The 22,418-nt window shown below is 37.8% G+C and overlaps 1 protein-coding gene across 1 annotated transcript in view; it reads right to left on the bottom strand.

Moving 5' to 3' along the window:
- LOC150086619 (CDK5 and ABL1 enzyme substrate 2-like) overlaps positions 1-22,418 on the bottom strand; it is a 142,471-nt gene that overhangs the window by 40,301 nt on the left and 79,752 nt on the right. Inside the window, exons 6-7 of the mRNA XM_090372205.1 lie at positions 15,016-15,199; positions 716-861 (exon numbers count right to left, since the gene is read on the bottom strand). Coding sequence (XP_090228331.1) covers positions 716-861; positions 15,016-15,199 — 330 coding nt within the window. The remainder of the gene's footprint in view (positions 1-715; positions 862-15,015; positions 15,200-22,418) is intronic.

A 22,418-nucleotide genomic window follows, 5' to 3' on the forward strand; every position in this document is an offset into this window, starting at 1 on the left:
AGAGAGCATGTTTGATAGGGAAGGAGGAAATTTATTAAGATCATCAATGCAGGTAATCAGAGGCAAAGTAAGATTCCAACATCAATTTGAGATAAACTAGCAGGATATAAAAGAGGTGAAAGTAAAGATAGACAGCAGTTTTAGTTGCTAATTAGATGAGATGTAATCTATACAACATCACTAAAGGACAGAACTAATGAATACAGGAAGCACTCTCAAATTCAGGATGAAACTCATGTGCAGAATGTTTATAGTAGCAATGGAAGGCTGATGCCAATACTGTGACTAATATCCACATGTAAGGTACCTGAAGTAGAAAATAAATTGAAAGGTACAATTACCTGAATCTAACATTTCATGGGCATTCTTACTATTCCACTTCATCAGATATTATTGCAGACATATATATACAGTTTTATAGATAATATTTATCTGTAAAACTATCAATGATAAAAAAAGTTATATGATGGTGGAGAATATAGCACAGCACTTACATCAAACTATAAGCGCAAAAATATGTAAAACTAATTTTGAGCTATACTACACTTTCAGTTACACAGTACTAATTTCATTGGCCTTTTAAAAAATGATAACAGAAATAATATAAACAATGGTTCAAATACTCCTTATTGAAACATTTATAATTAAAAATTATTTGTTATATTAAATTTACAATACTGAAAAAAAAAAAAAAAAAATCCATCAAAAAACTTACAATATAAGAAGGAAATGCCAAGACAGTGCTATGTTTTCCAGCAATCAATTCAGGATCATCTAGAAGGTAAGGATTGTAGCCTGGCCCACTAGTATGGCATGGATGGTGGCATGGAGAATGAGCTTCATGCCAATCGAATGCAACCACTAAGGATAATTATGGTTATTACATTTAAAACATTTAAAATAATAATAAAAAAACTATATCAATTTTTTTTATATCTCACTGCAGTTAAGTTCTAATTTTAATTCAAGACACTGGATTCCATTCTGGTACTCTAGAGCAAAAAATCTGATTTTATTTTATTCAGACTAATGGCTACGAATTACAAGAAATCAAATTTTTATTGAGAAATCAATTTTTAACAAAGCAATTTTTATTTTATTTTTATAAAATCAATTTTTAACAGAGCAATTTTTATTTTATTTTTATAAAATCAATTTTTAACAGAGCAATTTTTATTTGCCCATTTCTCACTGGCTTGCACATCAGTTAATTATTTCTACATTCCATTTCATGTTAATATACAGGAAAGAAGGAATATGTTTTCAGAGAACTTAGCTGATAAATGGTGGCATTCTGCTTAATTCTAAAATATTAGCATTGGCAGTAGCATATGATGCAAGAAAGCAAAATTATACAGCATCAGCCAACAAAAAAAACAAAAACCACTCCCCATTTCACCTATCCATTTCTTCCAATAGTTTGTTTAGTGCTTCATTGAATTTATTTAAGCTATCAACTTTCACAACAACAGATGGAAGTTTGTTTTGACAATCAACCACTTGCTGGCTAAAAAACTTCCACACATTTGTTCTGCAACCATCCTTTCTCAACTTAATTTATGCACCCTCATATATGAAATATGAGCAAGAGGAAGAATCACATCAGCACTGAACTTGTTCAAACCATCTAAAGCTTTAAACATCTCAATCAGATCACCTCACAGGTGCCTAGTCTCCAGATACTGCAATTTGCAGAACTGAAGCCTTTCTTGGTAAGAGCACCCCCTTTGTTCCCCTCACCAATCTTGTTGCCCTTCTCTGTACTCATTCCACAGCTCTCCATCCTTCCTAACATGAGGCCTCCAGACCTCTATGCAGTATTCAGTGTGGTCTGACCATTGCCTTACACAAAGTGATAATCACCTCCTCATCCCTGCTAGCAAAATTCCTATATATCATTGACAAAAACCCCATGAGTGCTGTTCTGGCAGCCTGTCTGCAAAGAGAACTTCATATCTGATGTACAATTACCCCCAGGTCTTTTTCATTTCCCATGACCACAGAGTAATGTAGCACATAGTTGGTACATTACTCTGGAATTACTGCTACCCATATGCAGTACTTTGCAATTGTCAATGTTAAACTTCAGTTGCCATTTCTTAGCCCATTTGTCTAACTTTTCTAGATTCTGTTGCAGTAGCATACTGTCATTATCCATCCTGCCAACCTTTGTATCATCTGCAAACTTGGACATTAAGCCTGATAAGCCTTCATCAGTCATTGATAAATACAGAAAAACAACAATGGGCCAAACATTGAACCCTGGGAGGACTCCACTAATAACCTTAGTCCATGAAGAGCAGTGCCCATAGATTACCACTATGTCTTCTCCCACTCAACCATCTCTTTATCCATAGCAGCAACTTGCCCTTAATGCCACACTGCTCCAATTTGTACAGCAGTCTTTAATGTTCAATAGTATCAAAAGCTTTCTTGAAATCCAAGTATATGATATCAAAACTATATTTTGAATCCAGTCCCTTTGTAACGACATCTTAGTATCCAATCAACCTGGTCAGACAAGATTTCCCCTTAAAAAAACCCATGCTGCATCTGAAGTATAACTGCAGTCTAGTCTAGATGATTCTGCATAACTTCTTTAACCAGGGACTCCATCACTTTCCTTGGAACAGAAGTTAAACTAACAGGTCTTTAATTACTTGTGTCACCCTTTGGTCCCCTTTTGTGAATTGGGGATCTATTTGCACATCTCCTGTCCATGGGACATCTACTGAATCCAAGGATGCTCTCATAATTATGATTAAGGGTTTGCTTACTTCCTTTGCTGTTTCGCTTAACATAACTGGATAGATCTCATTAATCTCAGGTGCTTTTCTTATGTTTAACTTCAACAATTTCTCTTCCACTTTTCTCTCATCTGGCAGAGAATAAAAAGCATGGAATGCATTATTAGGCGACACAGAAGCCTATAGTAGATATAAAATAAGTCCCAAGTAGATTTTTTTTTCTTAAAGCAGATAAAAGGCTTTAAAGTTTAGAATCATTATTTAGTATTGTTCAAAACATTAACCCTCTGATTTACGGAAATTAAAAAGATTCTTAAGTGCTGTATTCTCCCAACTTATTTGTGCCCCCACAGAACCCATGGGAATGAGAAGAGAAACCATAGTTGCCAACTTCTGACTTTCAAAAAACTGGAGATTGGGTAACTGCAACTGCAAGCAGGAATAAAAAAAAACAAAAAAACAACAACAAAAAAAAATACAAACAGATTTGTTGGCCAAAACAGGCAAAAAACAGTTTTGCCTGCCACAATGAAACATGCTTTTGTCATAAGAATTCACAAAATAAAGTCAGTTGCTGTCAAACTAAGTCCACAACTTACCATATTTATTTATAAAGTCATGGAACTTTTACTACGAGTGTATTAAATATTTGAATTTACAACACGTCATTGGATTGTTTCATCCCATAAATCACCTCAACTTTTTTTTTTTTTTTTTTTAAATTGACTAAGCGCTTGTTTTTACCATAGGTACAAAACACAGCAAAGTTTTCTGCAAATTGTTGTGCTATGCTGCTGATCAGTTCATCATCAATCACCTGTTTTGAGTGATCACCGAATTATGACACCCCTATGAAAACTGAATGCGACTCGTTGACCCCATGAGATACGATTTTTTTTTTTTTTTTTTTTTGATTTGGTAGTTGTTGGCGCATCGGCTTCTGTGGCCCATGAGATACGAGAGTGCAGAGTTAGTCGCCCTATGTATCATACATAAGGTGTCAGTGGTTCAGTAAGTAGTAAAATTCCGAGCGTGATGGATAAAAGGAAGGATTTATCAGACTTTGATAAAGGGCAGATTGTGGGTGCTCGACGAGCTGGTGCCTCGATTTCCCAAACGGCTGAACTGGTGGGGTGTTTGAGAGCCACCGTAGTTAAAGTGTACCAGGACTGGCATCAAAATGGTCAAACAACGACCTGACGGCAAAACTGCAAAGGTCAGCGAAAGGTTGATGGTAGTGTACGGATTTGGCGTCAACAACATGAGGCTCTTGATCCATCATGCATGGTATCAAAAGTGCAGGCCAGTGGAGGCAGCTGTATGGGGCATGTTTCACTGGCAGGAACTTGGACCCCCTGGTGCATGTGGAACAACATATCAGTGGTCTCCACTATTGTCAACTATTTGCTGACTGTGTACACTCCACTATGTTACACTTTTTCCCGAATGGCAATGGTGTCTTCCAAGATGACAATGCACCGAGCCATCGGGCACTTGATCTGCAGGAATGGTTTGAGAAACACAGTTCTGACTTCCAGCATATCGATTGGCCTCCGAACTCCCCCGATATCAATACCATAGAGCACTTGTAGGACACTGTGGAAAGGCACATCAGGTGTCTGGATACACCAATCACCTCCATACCTGCATTGCTGACCGCATTACACACAGCTTGGTTGGCCCCACCTCCCAAACGCTTCCGACATCTTGATGAATCAATGCCATGTCAGATAGCAGCTGTACTGAGTGCAAAAGGAAGTTAATACTTCGTAGGTCCTCTAACCTACGAAGTATTAAGTAGATGGTCATAATTCAGTGATCACTCAGTGTATGACGTATGTCTCTGTACTCATCTATAATTGGTCATTTATAATTATGATTGAAAAGGAAGATCACCTTTAAATATTGACAGAGGAGGGTAAGTATTCTGGCTCACATTTCTAGACTATTTCAACATGGGTTAGAAGAGTTGCCACCTCATACATTTATTTATTATTTTCTTTGAAAATAAAACTTTAATGATATTAGTTTTTAATCAACTTTAAGTTCTTTTATTAATCTTTAATGCTTTTTTAAAGCTGACAGAGGGTATCATCCCTGGGCTATATCATATGCATTGCATTGGAAATGACAAACAAAATATATGTATTTTTTTAATGACTAACTGAACAATTATAGGAACAACTATTCTCAGGCATTTATTATGGCCATATTCATTAATGAAAATAAACATTTGCAGATTTTAAAAAAAATTCAGATTTTTAACATAGTTTTATTATTTGTCTGTGAAAAGAAAAAAAGAGGAAAAGATATGCAATTACAAAAAGAAGGAAAAAACAGTGTCATAATGGCCATGGCCAGATGGGGGGGGGGGAGAGAGAGAGAGAGAGAGAGAGAGAGAGAGAGAGAGAGAGAGAGAGAGAGTCAAAAAGATGAATTCGCCATTGTAAACAAGAGAGTTGAGAGCTATGAGAAATAGACTGCAATATAGTTTGGAACTGCCATTCAAATTTTTTTATAAAAAGATTGGAAGCAATGTTTTTACTTGGAGAGTTGGAAGATTACAAAATGGCAATAAAGTAATCAGTAAAAATAAAGTAGCACTCTGGAAACTACTTTCTCTGAAATGAGCAATGAAATCAATGATATAAAAAGATGGAATGAAATATATAATGCTAATATAAATCAATTTTTAGTGTTAAGTAAAAAACATAATTAACACCAAAATTAATTTTAAAAGTTTGTGGCCTATCACAGAAAGAATGAAGTCATCTGAAAATGAATCAACTTGTATTTAACACAGTCATTTCTTGATGCAATTTTCCTTCATATTTTCCCAATCCTTTACATATAACCCATTCTCTTGGTCCTCTAACCAAGACCCCTCAATTGCATGAATAACATCATTATTTGTCTAAAGTATCATCCTTTCAAATGTTTATTCAGTGCAGGAAACAGTTGGTAATCTGAAGGGGTCATATCTGGAAAACAGGATGGGTGTAACAACAATCCATAATCTAAATTATTGATTGTTTACATGATTACTATAGCACTGTGGAAGGAAGTATTATTATGCAAGAAGAGAATCACTTTGGAGAGTTTCCTAAGATGTTTGGCTCTAATTTCTGGCTTAGCCATAATAGGATTTGTAAATTGGTATGTACTAAAAATTTGTGTATACAATAAAGATTTAATTTGATTACGAAAGAGATATAGTTTAACAAACAGAATGCTTGGACGAAAATAATAAAATCTAATTACTTCAGTTGTCCATAAAGTTACCATGTATACCTCAACAAACAGCATGTGTACTGTAGCAGGTAGATCAAGTGGTGGATAACTGGTCCCATATTTTTTCAAGAGATAATAAATGTGAAAATTTACCACTTTTGCATGTTTACAAGGATTCTTTTTTTTTTTTTTTTTTTTTTTTTTTGTTAGTTGTTGGCGCATCGGCTTCTGTGGCCATAATGCACCTCCCAAACTTTTTGCATCTTACTTTAATCCAAGCCCGAGGCGGCAATCGAACCCGTGACCTTTGAGAAGAAACCTGTTCCTGGGAGGCATCAATAAACAATATATTAGATGTCACCTTTCATCCCCACAAAGACCCACAAACAGAGGAGCAGATCCAGACTTGTAGGGAAAATGATAAGTACAGAACAGATAATGCAGAACCGCGATTCACTACGGATGAGCTCATCCTGGCGGCTTCACATATAGCAGCGAAAAAATGCCCAGGTCCAGACCTCCTGGAGCCGGAAATAATCAAAAAAGTCGTAGAAATAGAACCGGAACTCTTGCTCCAGCTCTTTAACCTATGCCTCACAGTGGGAGCATACCCGCAAGATTGGAAAATGGCCAATGTTAAACTAATAATTAAGAATCCAAACAAACCACCAGAACAGCCATCTTCCTACAGACCGATCACACTACTCACAGTACTAAGTAAACTTTTTGAAAGGCTACTGTTATCCAGAATAAATCACCACTACCAACAGGCAAACCTATCTTCACCAAACCAGTACGGATTCAAACCAGGTCGATCCACAGTAGATGCACTCCAAAGCCTAATTGCCCAAGCACAAGAATCTGAGAAAAAATACGTGCTAGCTATCTCAATTGATTTTGCTGGGGCGTTCGACACCCTATGGTGGCCGAGCGTCCTGGGTCGGCTCCGGGAGGCAGGGGTTCCTGGCAACCTCTTCAATGTGCTTAAAAGCTATCTCACCGACAGAGCAATCAAGATAAAAGCTCCCTACAAAGAAATAGAAAGAAAAATATATAGAGGGTGTCCACGGGTCAGTACTTGGACCAACAATGTGGAACCTCCTGATGGACCAGTTTCTAAACAAGGATCTGAAAGGGTCCGTTCACAAGCCTTCGTGGACGACCTCATCTTAACAATAGAAGCTAATTCCAGGGCACAACTGGAAATACTGGCAAACCGCGCTGTGCAAATTCTCTAAGACTGGGCCACACACCATTTACTACAAATCTCACCGACGAAGACCAACTCCATAATCTTAAAGGGAACACTGAACATCCACAGACCACCCCAAATTAAAATTGGCACTAGAACAATAAGGCTCAGCACAGAGCTCAAATATTTGGGCGTCATCTTGGATACCCGCTTATCCTTCAAATCGCACCTAAACTACGTAAGAAGAAAAATAAGAAACTGCACTGCCTTAATAAACAGAATTGCCCAAAGAGACTGGGGATTGAAACAGAGAACGATGATGTTTTATTATAAAGCAGCCTTCTTACCAATCGCAACATATGCAGCTGGTGCCTGGTACAAAAAGGCCAGCACAGCTGCAAACCTAAGAATACTTGATTCCATACATAGAATCATGCTACTCACTGCTACTCGTGCCTGCAGCACAGTGAGCACACACGCTCTGCAAGTCATCGCAGGAACCCTCCCCTTAGACCTAGAGGTGGTGAGAAGAGGCATCCTCCATGAGCTCGCTAAAGGCAATGCTTGTACACACCTTGACTTCAACGGAGATCCAGGAAATAACTGCATTGCGGAAAAAAGAAGACTCCAGACTCACTTGCTGCAGGCGTGGCAGGCACAATGGGATGTCTCCATTAAAGGTCAGATAACAAATAAATTCTTTCCAAATATACAGAGATTCCAACCTAAATTACCAACCTGGTACGCACCTGGTCTGTTTGTGACGTACCTACTCACAGGACATGGTGCCTTAAACGGCAAACTAACAACTCTGGGAATAATTGAAAATCCAAACTGCACTTGTGGCATTCCAGAAACTTGGTCGCATCAAATGTATGACTGCCACCAATACGACGACATCCGCTGCCAGCTGGTGACAAGACTACAACATTCGCCCAAGGATCAGGAGCAATTCATTCTGGACGATAAAGGACCATACATGGCATTCACCGAATTTGCACAGAAACTGTTTAACAGACGCCGAGCCACACTAGCCCAACAAGCAAATAACAACACAACTGGAAACTAAATGGGACAAGCTACTATTCCCACAACAAATTCCATACCTCCAATGAGAATAAAAGGATATGGCCTACAACTCTGTGACTGACTGAACCCTGAATCTGCAAAAGCCCACATGGACCTGAACCATGCAGCTTCACTGCCATCAAGACTTGTTGGGGACCAGAATTGAGCACCTGACTTGATTCCTTTCCAAACCTACCATGGCGGGGCGGAGACTCCTTGTGTCCCCTCGCCGAACCCCCCCCCCCTTTCCTCTCTGGTGAGGCATGGGCATGCCTCACTGACCAACTGGGGGCATCTTCTCTATCGCTCCCATATTTCTATCTTTACCCCCCAGTCTTCTGTCTCCCCTCCTACTCTATCTCTATATACAATGCGAACGCCCCACACACTAAATTTAGCAACACTCAAAATAATCTTCGCCCAGTCTCGGCCTATCCATCTATGTAATATCAAACCCCCCAGTGGTGTGTATAGGCATACAACATATGGTGTATGCAGACAAGTGAAATGAGTATATACATGTGCATATACATACATATTATGATTTTTTTTTTTTTTTTTTTTTTTTTTTTTTAAGGTCCTAGCCGCCGAAATCTCAGGAAACTAAGCGGCAGAACCTGCCAGAGTAACTAAGTCTACTGGGTTCCTGGTCTGCCTCCACGGGACGAAGGTGGGGCAACGTTGGGCTCCAACAGGGTCCCGGCGGCTAAATGACCAGATGAACAACGCCACACGACATTACACATGTACAATACCCACACACTTTTAAATCTCTGGCATTCCCAGCAAACTGGTACACCCACAATGAAAGCAATGTGGAGATGGGGGAAACCCCTGGTGCCGCATGACATCAATATACCTTACACCTTACCTTTGGGTTGCCAGGCAAGCACTTTACCCACCTGGCTATCCCAGTCGGCTACAAGGATTCTGAAATAGCTTGAGGGCACGTTTGAAATAATGGGTAAACACCTTTCATAAAGTTTGTAAAATAAATATTTATTCTCCTATATTACATTTTAAATGAAAGTTTTATACGGATACAAGTCACTTATAAAAGTGCATAGTGACTTTACTGACATCCTATATATGTGTACAATATATGATGCTAAGTGCATTTTTGAGTATCATTTATCTGTTGAGAAGAGAACAGGATCATGATTGTTCAGGAATTTTATCCTAATATAAAGGAGACAAAGTTTAACCTAGTATTTTTTTAGGGGATGCAAATTCCAATATTGTTCCAGATGGATGAGTGCGTTACAGAGTACAGTACAAGGATAAATAAATAAATAAGATCTTTATTATAAAGTTTACCGGTACACACAGGTACCACGATCCTACAATACCCTTCACAGCACCATGCCAGGGGTTAAATTTTGCTTTAATTAGTTTAGAGATAAGGGGGAGACTATTCCAAGTTAGTGCATGTATTAGTATGGAACCTTGTGTATAGAAAGCCAGATTTAACAAACTTGGAAAAGTTTGTTAAATCTCCACAAGAATAAAATAAAAGACTCAATGTAGGAGATAGTTCACGAAGAGGTAAGGAGAACAAATAACAAAATGGAAATTGGAAATTTACAAGAAGAATGTGTCATGAAACATTAGCAGGAGAATCAATAAAATTATGAAATAAATTGCAAATGAAGTAGCAGCAACACAGACTGTCAGGCCAACTAAGTAGAAGTAGGCAAAATCAAATGCATAAAACCTTGAATAAACTTCAGTGGTTCCTGAAACCAAGAAACTTAATTTGAATTCATTTAACAAAATTTGAGAAATATAAGTATCTCTGGGAAGAGGACCAGATAACTGCATACTAGTGAATAATAGATAATTCCTATATGTTGTTAAATATTTTTTTTTTTTTTACTTAAAAGAAAGACCTTGGTTCTTGGGATACATGCTATAAGTAGGATTACTAGTAAAGTTCTGTATATTGTGAAGGCAGTGTCACAATGTACAGTAATCATGCTTTCATCATAAACTAGTCTAAGCAGTGCAGTGGCAGATTTAAATATGACAAGTAATATTAGCCGTTGGAAAATAATCAAATTGGCAGCTTCACTAGTGAAATAGTGGTACATTTAATATGACCAACTGAATGAAAAGTCTTTGAAACTATGATATTTATATGATAAGATGGATGAAGGTCATGTGGCAAGATAACACCAAACTCCTTGAAATGATTAACACTAATCTATTCCTGAAGGATAAAACAATTCATCAATGCCAAAGAATAATTTACATTTACTTGCATTTAGCATGATATTTTGAAAACTGTTCACATTTCTGTGTTCAATTTCTCTCTTGGAGAAACTTAGGTTTCTCCAGTCATAGTTTGCTATTTGGTTTTTAGGAGCATTAGCAACTAAGGCCATATTGCTCCGGGATATGCGGTGGTCATTCCCTTGACCTTTCCGCATCCTCCGTATTTGGTGGTGACGGGCTCGAACCCCGGTCTAATCAAGAAGCGTGTGCTACGCACTGCTGCTCCTTCCCACCTGGCTACGGAGGCGCCCTCCAGTCATAGAGACCAACATTTGGGCTGGGCTTATGCTCTCATTAGAGGTGATACTGTTATCTACAAGGTTGTTGACCTAAATTATTGCCCTCATGGGTAGCACAGTTGGTACCCCAGACCAGAGTTCTAATCCCATCAATAACAAGAGGAATTTATATGAGTCTTTTTCACAACGTGGCTGAGTTAGTCAGTTTCAGGTGAGGGTAGCACGGTTTTTTAATACCGAAAACTCAGGTTTTTTTCCAGCAAACAGCAAATTAACCACACAACACATGCAATTTGCAGACATTAGCATTAGTATAGGCACATGATGCAAGAAAGCAAGCTTATACAGCAGCAGCCAAAAAAACCTCTTCCCATTTCCCTGATCCATTCAATCCAAATGTTTGTCTAGTTCTGCCTTGAATTTATTTAAGCTATCAACTTCCAAAACAACAGATGGAAGTTTGTTCCAGCAATCGACTAACGCTGGCTAAAGGCAAACTTCCGCACATCTATTCTACAACTGACTTTCCTCAGTTTGAATCTGTGCCCCCTCAGGTTTGTAATCTGAGCAAGAGGAAGAATCCCATCAGCATTGAGCTTGCTTAATCCATTCAAGATCTTATACACCTCAATCAGATCACCTCGCAGGTGCCTAGTCTCCAGACACTGTAATTTGCAAAAGTTAAGATTTTCTTCGAAAGAGCAACCCTTTGTTCTATTCATTAATCTTGTTGCCCTTCTCTGTATGCATTTCAACAGCTCTACATTGTTCTTAAAATGAGGCCTCCAGACCTGTATACAGTACTCAAGGTGTGGCCTGACCATTGCCTTATACAAGGGGATAATCACCTCCTTATCCTTGCTAGAAAAATTCCTGTATATCATTGACAAGACACCATGAGCTACTCTTGCAGACTGTCTGCAATGCTCAGAAAACTTCATATCTGCCTGCACAATTACCCCGAGGTCCTTTTCACTCTCTACCACAGTTGATACATTACTCTGGGGTTACTGCTTCCCATATGCAGTACTTTACATTTGTCAATGTTAAACTTCCCAATTGCTACCCCTCAGCACATGAGCTCAAATTTTTCAGATCCTGTTGCAGCAGAGTACTGTCATTAGTGTCATTAACAATCCTGCTGACCTTCGTATCATCTGCACACTTCGACATTAAGCCTGTCATATACCATCTATCATTAATGAATACAGAAAACAACAATGCTGACCGGGCTAGCCAGGTGGGTAAAGTGCCTGCCTGGTCACCCAAAGGTCGCGGGTTCAAATTCCGCCTAGGGCTTGGATTAGAGTAGTGCGAAAAAACCTTGGGAGGTGCATTATGGCCACAGAAGCCGATAAGCCAACAACTAAAAAAAAAAAAAAAAAAACAACAACAATGGACCCAACACTGAACCCTGATGCACTCCACTAATAACATTAGTCTATGAAGAGCAATGTTCATTGATTACCACTCTATCTTCTCCCTCTCAACCATCCCTTTATCCATAGCAGCAATTTGCCTCCAATGACACACTGATACAATTTGTGCAGCAGTTCTTCATGTGCAACAGTAACAAAAGCCTTTCTAAGATCCAAATATATGATATCAAAATTATTCTTTGCATCCAGTTGCTTTTTTGACTACATCATAGTATCCAATAAACTTCCCCTTAACAAACCCATGCTGTGTCTGAGCTATAACTGAAGTCTTGTCTAGATGATCCTCCAATGCTTCTTTAACCAGTGCTTCCATTAATTTCCCTGGAACAGAAGTTAAACTAACAGGTCTGTAATTACCTGTGTCTCCCTTTGATCCTCCCTTGTGAATTGGGGTCACATTTGCACATTTCCAGTCCATGGGTACCTCCCCTGAGTCTAGGAAAGCTCTCATAATTATGGCCAAGGGTTTGCTAACTTCCTCTGCTACTTCCATTAATATAACTGGATAGTTCCATCCATCTCATGTGCCTTTCTTATGTTTATCTTCAACAATTTCTCCTCCACTTTACTCTCAGTTATTACAAAATTATCTAGCTTACTGCCAGAGTTTAATACATCTCTGGCATTCCCCTCCCTGAAAAACTCCTCATGTGTGAATGTAGATGCAAAATATTCATTTAGTTTGTTAGCTACCTGAGCAGGATCATCAACAGTTGAACCATCCATATCAAGTGGACCAATCTGATTCGTCCCCTTGCTTCTAGAGTTTACATAAGTAAAGAACTCTGCTGTTTTTCTTTGCCAAAGATTTCTCGTAATCTGCCTTTGCCTGCCGAATCTCCTTTGTAACTTAGTTACAGACCAGCTTATATCTATCATAGGGCTTCTGTGTCACCTGTCAATTTATATGTATCCCATGCATTTTTCTTCTCTGCCACATGTCCAATTAGTTCATCTGACATCCATTCAGGCCTAAATCTTGAACAATATTTCTTGGTTAGTATGAAAAGCCTAGTAGCTTCCAAGATTATTTCTTTGAATGCTTCCCATTTTGAATTTGCTGTTGGTAACATCATCAGTTGGTCCCACCATATAGAATTTAAATACTGTCTCAGACCACCGTAGTCATCTTTACGAAAGGAATAACCCTTCCCTTTACCCCTGATGGTAGTTACCTCTTTGAGTAAATCCCACTTCAGTACACTGTGATCACTGCCACTGAGTGGTTCCTTTATCTGCAGATTCTTAATGTATGAAGAATCACTACTGATAATCAGATCAAGAGTATTACTCCCTCTAGTTGCCTCCCGAACATGCTGCTGTAGAAAAGAATCATCCAATAAATCCACAAAAGCCTTGCTAGTGCGTGAGTGACCAACCCACAAATTCTAGTCAATATCTGGGAAATTAAAATCCTCATTATAGGACACTCTGATTTACTGGCCCACTCTATTTCTCTGCACAATTGCTGATTATACTCTTCAGATTCATTAGGCCTATAATACACACCTACTCTAATTTTTCATTTCCCAATGCTTATGTCACACCAAATAGACTCAACATTGCATTGTCCACCAACATCAATTGGATGCACTTCCTTAGAATTTATGTGTTTCTTAACTACCAGCATAATCACCTCCTGCCTTCCTGTCCTGTCTATCCTTTCTGTACACATTGTACTCCCCAAATTCCAATTCTGCACTGCTTATGTCTGTGTGACACCAAGTCTCTGATATTCCAACAATATCTGCCTTTGATGTCTTGACTTGCACTTCAAGCTCATCGAATTTATTAACTATACTCCTAGCATTGGTGTACATGCACCTGTTTCTACCCTTAGTTACCCTAACACAGCCCATATATTTACTTGTTCCACTAGGCACCTCCGTTGCCAGGTGGGAAGGAGCAGCAGTGCGTAGCACACGCTTCTTGATTAGACCGGGGCTTGAGCCCGTCACAACCAAATACCGAGGATGCGGAAAGGTCAGAGAATGACCACTGCATATCCCGTAGCAATATGGCCTTAGTTGCTAATGCTCCTAAAAACCAAATAACAAACAAACAAATAACAAAATTGTTCCACTATGACTCCCAGCAGTCCTGGAAATCCCCATTGCCTTGCTTTCCAGGTTGCTGCTCAATTGCATTTCAATAGAAGCAGTGCAAGAATCACTTTCACCTCTGCCAGTGGCTACTGTTAATCTATCAGTCCATGTATCCCCCCAAGTTAGCAGTTTTCCAACCCACCTAACTCTGCCTCGATAGCATCAGCAAATATTCTTGCACCCTTTCTATTTAAGTGTATCCCATCCCTTGAGAAGCAGTCTCTCCTGTGAACGTAGCGCTTTTATCATGAAACGTTTCTCTTCCCCCTCACTCCAAGGTATCATGGCTTTCTGTACCAATCCATTTAGAACTTAAAAAATTTAAATTCTAAAAAAATTCTCATTTATTCAGATGGACAGGTAGAATTTGAATAAAACAGATTAATTATTCTGTGTATCTTGAATATTCATATACAAGCACCTTGGATGCTCAGATAGCTCTCTGCATCCAAGGTTGCTTTCATACAGTAATCAAACATTTTTCATTACAAAAAAGTAGTAGTGAAATCTATTGTATAATACAAGTTCCTGTTTTGCAGTGGTTAATGTTTTATTTCACTCACAGTTGGTACATACCTACAGCACATATTTAACAAACTAAGTGAGATCTATTTTACACCATTTTATTCTCTAAAAAGCTGAAGAAAGTTGAAAACAATGATATTTGGTGTTTTCCAAAAAAAAAAAAAAAAAAAATGCTGAAAAAACTTAAGTACATACCTTTTTCACCATTTGAAGGAGGAGTAATGGGTATAGTTGGTACATTTGCACGTGGTACAGTTGCTGAATCTAAGGAGAAACCGACAACAAAGTTTGCAGGAGCAACTTGATCTGGGTCTGGTCCATAAGATTTACAACGGCGGTACTGAGGAGTGGGGGCTAAAAATTGTGAATACGACACATCCTAAATAATGAAAAAGACAATTATTGGGACTACACAAATTTCATATGCAAAATTATTTTGGGTGCATAATTATATCCATATACTTGCCACAGAAGAGTTATTTTTCTTAGGCATAATGGATATGAAAAAAAAAATCATTTTATACTCATTAGAATAAAATTCTAAAATTTAAATAAAACCTAAACAAAAATGAAATAAGAAATTAATCACAGCATATATTTCAGACATCAAATTATCACTCTTGAATATGAATCTTAATCAAAGGTACTTTTTTTTTACCATATGCTACTGTTTCTTAAATTTTACATGAAAAGAAACAGGAGGTCCCCAAAAATTATTGATGAAATTTTGAGATTACATCCATTACTAAGTACTGAAATATGAATACGCTTGTCTAGTTCTAAGCAGCAATTTAACAGATAAGAAAGTTTAGAAGGATGCACAAAAGAGTCAATTTTTCCTTACTAGGTATGTCAGCATAATAAATAAGATCACTAGTTTAGGAATAAATTATGTATGTTGGTCAATTAATTATATGTAAATTTGATCCCTGCTTGTTAATATAATAATTACATATAATTATAATGATACTTCAGTGACAGTAGAGATAACTTGTGAGCACCACAGCATTCACAAATTATTTTACAGCTTTAAACCATAGTAAAAAATGAATGAAGTAAGAAATAAAAAACAGTTTACTGCATGAGAAACATATTTCAAAACTAATGAAGAACAATGAATATGATCACTAAATTGTGACCATCCCATCTGTAATGGGCTATGCTGCATAGCTGTAGTATAAAAAGATGAACAGCTTCATATGCTATAGCAGTTTTAATATGCTGTTGTTATTATTTGGTTTTTAGGAGCATTAGCAACTAAGGCCATATTGCTCCAGGGATATGCGGTGGTCATTCCCTGACCTTTCTGCATCCTCCATATTTGGTGGTCACGAACTGCCGCTCCTGCCCACCTGGCTACAGAAGTGCCGTTTTAATATGCATCTGGTCATGCAAGTCAAAGAGATAAAGTAACAGTTGTGGGGCACAGTACAGACATCATAGAGTTTCAAAATGGCATGACTGTGGGAGCTTATGCACCATGTGCTTCCACATCAGAAACAGCACATCTTGTCCTTTTCATTCAGCAAGTTTTCTTCTGCAATCTTCCTCCATAATTTTTTTAATACTTTCTACTCGCCATGCAACATAACATACTTTTTCTTGTACAAGTATCAATTGCAACAGATGTGATGTCATATAAAGAAGGGGAGGGAGAGAGGGAAAAACGTTTAAGAGGTTTTCTATGGATTTTCATGGAAAACTACATTAAGTAACAACATTACTGCTATCTTGCATTATATATCTTTTATTATGATTTCAAATTAAAGGTAATTTGTGAATATCACTGCATAATATTTTAACAGCTCTTATTTGTCTGTGGAGGATGACATGATACACACACACACACAGCAGATCTGGCAAACATCATGATGAAACATACCATAATGATGCCAAAATCAAAAGAAATTTGATGACAGGCTAAACGGTATTTATAAGCATTATACACTAGACTGACTCCCTCAGTGAACCTTAGCAGTTGTGGATTGAAAGTATAAATTGGCAACATGGCCACACTGAAAAATAATTAATATTAACAAATTAAAGGGTGGTGCAGAGTTTGTTTGATGTAGAGTTTTAGGTGCATCAGTGACTAAGGTCATATTGTGCTGTATATACTATCTGTAAATTGCATGTTCTGTGGTGGATTTTCTCTTTGCTGGATGAAAAACCAACTAACTTGGCAATGCTATGAAAAAGGCCTATAAAAATTCCTCATATATGATCAACAGGATTTCAACTTGAGTCTTTTCAACCTGGTGTGGGGAGAACAGTGATTCTATCAATTGTGTTACCCATGAGGGCAGTTGCACAGAGCTAATGTTTATGTCCAAGTTGTCTCCAAAATATATCACACATACTGAGGTTAAGATTAAATATAATTATCAGGAATATTTTTTGTTATTTTTATTTTTCATTTCTACTGGAATAACAGATTTATAAATCATTTGCATTAAAATGAAATCAAGAATGATACAAAAATACCCTCAAGTTATTTTATTGAGTGACCAGTATGCTGCAGTACAAATGATTAGATATCAAATCAAAGAAAAATAAGGTGGGATCGAGGGTCCTGATAGATAGTACAAGAAGTAACATCTACTCCCTCTCTCTGAAAGCAGTAAACTATGGCATTGAATGAAGAGACCTTTAAGAACGCTTCCTGAAAATTATACAAATAACATCCGTATAATTATGAGACTTCTACTGTTGTTTTATATAAGAGAATAACATATATAAATTGATAATAGACATAATATACACATATAATAATGAAAATAACAACAATGATAATATAACAAATATCAAGTTGTCTGTAATTTTGTATTCTGCAGACAATTTGCAGGATGAAAAACCTGAGTTTCTGGGGGGTCTAATGTAGTAGTAGTAATAATGGCAAATGATGCAAGAAAGCAAGCTTATATAGCATCAGTCTACAAAAAAAAAAGTTCACACATCTGCACTCTCCAAGAATTTTTCTAGTTTTCCCTTTAATTTATTCAACCCATTCACTTCCACAACAGCAGATGGAAGCCTGTTCCAACAATCAACCACCTGCTGGCTGAAGGCAGCAGGTGGTTGCATCCTGTAACCATCCTTCCTCAACTTGAATTAATGCCCCCTCATGTGTGCAGTCTCAGCAAGTAGAAGAATACCATTAACATTCAGCTTACTCAATCCATTCAAGACTTTAAACACCTCAATCAGATCTCCCCACAGGTGCCTGGTCTTGAGACACTGCAATTTGTAGAACTGAAGAGTGATAGTTTCATGGTTGTTTGTTTGTTGTTTGGTTTTTTTTTAGGAGCATTAGCCACTAAGGCCATATTGCTCCGGGTATATGCGGTGGTCATTCCCTGACCTTTCCGCATCCTCCGTATTTGGTGGCTCACGGGCTCAAACCCTGATCTAATCAAGAGTTTCATGGATAAAACATGTAAACCTCACCTGACACCAACTAAGCCCCACTGTGAAAAAATCCCATAAAAATTCTTTGCATCACCAAAGTTTTCCTCCTGGTGTGGGAAGATGGTGATTATAACTACTGTGCTATCTGAATGATCTAAATCAGGGGTGGGCAAACTCTGGCCCACGTGCCAACTCGAGGCCCATGAATGTGCATAATCCAGCTTGTGGTAATTTTCAAAATATATATAAAAAAATCAGCCCACCGAAGAATATGCATCATGAAATTATGTTTGTAATTTTTATTATATTTGCTGTTATTAAATTGTTTTTAACATTTTGACTATGCATATCTAATGAATCATTTGAACTTGTGCCAATATATCACAACTCGAGTAAGCAGCAGCATTGCCAAATGGTAAGCAAGCATAGCCTCTGGCAACACTGGTAAGCGGGCACAGACTTGCACTCAGTCAGTAGTGGTTACCGGACTCTCAGCTCTGCAAAATGTGATTGAAGTGCAAGCATATCATGCATTTCAAAGGCAAATGTCAGTGAACAATCGATGGATATTTTGGAGAGGTAAATAATTTGGAGAGGAATTACCATTTCATTTTTATGAAGATATTTATTGTATCCTATCGCAATGCATAATTGAAAATCTAAGATTAAGGTTTTATGTTGTTGTTTGGTTTTTAGGAGCATTAGCAACTAAGGCCATATTGCTCTGGGAATATGTGGTGGTCATTCCCTGACCTTTCCGCATCCTCCGTATTTGGTGGTGACGGGCTCGAACCCCGGTCTAATCAAGAAGCGTGTACTACGCACTGCTGCTCCTTCCCACCTGGCTACGGAGGCACCAAGGTTTTATGAAATCTTTGAAATTATAATAATTTTCAATTTCATTTTTTTTATAATTGTATACTATAACTGTATTTTTGTAATTTTATCTTGAATTTGTATTTAGTTTTTTTCTTATTAATAAAATTAATTGTACGAGTATATATAAATATTAAAATAAATAATATAAAACTGTTTGACAATTTTTTCATTATACACCATTTTAATAATCCTAAAAATCGTGGAAAGCTAAAAAAAAATTTGGCTCACATGTACCCCACAAACATTTTATTTGCCTGCCATTTAAAAAGGTTGCCCACTCCTGATTTATATAATAACAATGATAGCAGATTACACTTTTTGTACCATCCAATGGCAGAAGTGGTGTAGTTCAGGAGTGAATTATTAAAAGGAGTTCCGCCTACTATTGTTATTTATTATTATCAATGATATTATTTGCAATTTGCTAAGAGTTAATACAACTACAGGTTAATTGTAGTGTAAGCTTCTTTCCAATATTTGACTTTCTTTTATTAGAATTTTCAGAATAATATTATAAATAGCATTATCAGAAAGAATAATAGGCAATAACACTGCCTGGTATTTTTTCTGATAATGAATATCAATTTATGTGTATCAAAGACTTAATTTAAACATTGAATGAATAAATTAAGAAGAAAAAAAAGTTCTTCTGCAAGTTTGAAGTTGGATAGTAAGAGGATGTTGATGACTGGTTGGCACGTATCTGGACTGGTTTGGAAGAGAGAGTGGGAATTATAGAAGACCATTTTTCTGAATAGTATCTATAGAAAAGGCATACAAGGAGAAACAGAAAATCAATGAGAGAGAGAAAGTGGAGAGACTTTGTTAGAGATGAGTCATTAATTAACCTAACTGCCCTCTTTTGAATGGAATATAGAAGCTGAGAGAGATTTCGGGGCATCACCCCAGATGTGGGAACAATATTCTATGGTAGGATGGAGTTGTGATTTGTACAGAGTGAACAGCTGTTTGGAAGAAAAGTAATGCTGAGAGCAAAAGGGAAAACCATTTTTTTAGATGAAGAGGAGGCAATATTTGTAATGTGCTTATAACAAGAGAGATTAGAAGTCAGGGGTAATCCCTAACAGAGATATACGATCTAGTTTAGAAATCAGAGTGTCATCGAAGATAAACATAGGAGCAGAAGAATCCTTTTTGCATAAAAAAAAATAAATAAATAAATTATCTTTGCCAAGCTGGAGAATTATCTGGAGATCAGCATTTAAGGAATTGGTAGTGGATAATCGAGAAGTTGAAGCTGTTTGTACAGAGCAAGGTTTGTCAAACTTGATGACACATTGATTCCACCTGGAAGGTGGAATCAATGTGCCATCATCAGCAAAACTATGGATAGGATTTCTGGTCAATGGAAGACAGTCATTAATATAAAAGAGGAAAAAAGTGGGCAAAAGAACTGAAGCTTGGGGAACACCTGCATTAATGGAGAAGTTAGAAGACAGAGTGCTGTCTACCATTACCCTCAGTGGGTAGTCACAGAGAAAACTACCCAATTACAAAAAACAGTTGGCAAACCATAAGATGGAAGCTTATTTGGAAGACCTTTATGCCAAACTCAATCAAAAGCCTTTGACATGTCAAGAGTAATTGGTTCAGTTTCAACAAACATTCCCATTGAATTTGTCCATAGATGTGTAACATAAGCCAGAATATCATTGTTGTTTTGTTGTTTGTTATTTGGTTTTTAGGAGCATTAGCAACTAAGGCCATATTACTCCGGGATATGCGGTGGTCATTCCCTGACCTTTCCGCATCCTCCGTATTTGGTGGTGACGGGCTTGAACCCCGGTCTAATCAAGAAGCGTGTGCTACGCACTGCTGCTCCTTCCCACCTGGCTACGGAGGCGCCTCAGAATATCATTACTGGATCGACACTGACAGAACTCATACTGGAGATCATTGATCAGATGGAAGGTTTCTAGATAGTTTAAGAGTTGGCAGTTAATTGATTTCTCCATTACTTTAGAAAGAGTATAAGTAAGTGCAATGGGACAATAATTGGATGGAAGGGATTTGTTACCCTTGGAACTGGCTGGATATGAACAAATTTCCAAGCAGAAGAGAAAACACCTTTTGAATAAGAAAGTGAAAAAAAGGCAACACAGAACAGGAGACAGTTTTGAGAACAAGTGGAGAAATACCATCAGGACCTGGAGCTTTCTTAGCACCGAGATTGTTCAAAATTCTTCTGACATCCTTTTGATGGAAGACCACAGGAGGCACTGAATGGAGTGTACTAGGAATGGTTGGAGCTGGTTTACCAAGATCAATGCACGAGTTGGAAGAAAAATAGGATGCTAGCAGGTCAGCTTTATATTTGGCTGAAGTGGCAATAGAGCAATTTGTTTTGATGGATGGCTCTATTGCCACTGAACAGGGTGGGAACAGGGATGAGCAAAAGTTGTGGCCAATAGCTTTGGCAAGAGACCAGAATGTTCGACTACCATTAAGGAAAGAAGCAAGTTTCCTATTCTTAGCCTGATTAAAATCTAATTTGGACTGATTAATAATTGCTTTACAATTGTTGCGAGCTTTGGTGTAGGCAGAAAATGAAATGAATATTTGGATACAAGCCAATTGTGATATGCAGCATTATTATCTTGAAGAGTCTTAGCACATTTATTGGAAAAATCAAGGTTTAGATAAAAGGATGAGATTTTAAGGTGGAGAGTGGAATAAAGTATTCCATCCCTATAAGCATAATTTCTCTGACATGACTTGAGCAAATGTTGACATCAGAAGACTTGAAACAGTAATAAATAAATTTCTGTTTATACTCAGGGATGACCACATGGTCAGAGTAGTTCACAAGGTAAAGATAATACAAGAAACAGCACCATATTGAGCAGTCATGGGCTTGAACCCAGGTCACTCAAGGCATGTGTTTGTTGTTGTTTGTTTGTTATTTGGTTTTTAGGAGCATTAGCAACTAAGGTCATATTGCTCCGGGATATGCGGTGGTCATTCCCTGACCTTTCCGCATCCTCCGTATTTGGTGGTGACGAGCTCGAACCCCGGTCTAATCAAGAAGTTTGTGCTACGCACTGTTGCTGCTCCTTCCCTCTGGCTACAGAGTCCCCTTCGAGGCACGTGTACTTATAAACCTGCGTGCTTGGCTACGGCAGCCTATCCGACCAAGGAAAAGAAATCTTGCAGATCACCCCATTTTGCATTCTTGTAATGCCAACCATGAGGTTGAGAATGGCCGCAAGAGAAAAGCTCCATTGGAGAAACCATCAAGTTGTGATCTAAGTTGCCTATAAGACCAATCACCTTGACGGTGTACTTAGAAG

This window comes from Mastigoproctus giganteus, chromosome 4 (assembly GCF_048544385.1).
Source record: "Mastigoproctus giganteus isolate SK-2022 chromosome 4, ASM4854438v1, whole genome shotgun sequence".
Lineage (NCBI taxonomy): Eukaryota > Metazoa > Arthropoda > Arachnida > Uropygi > Thelyphonidae > Mastigoproctus > Mastigoproctus giganteus.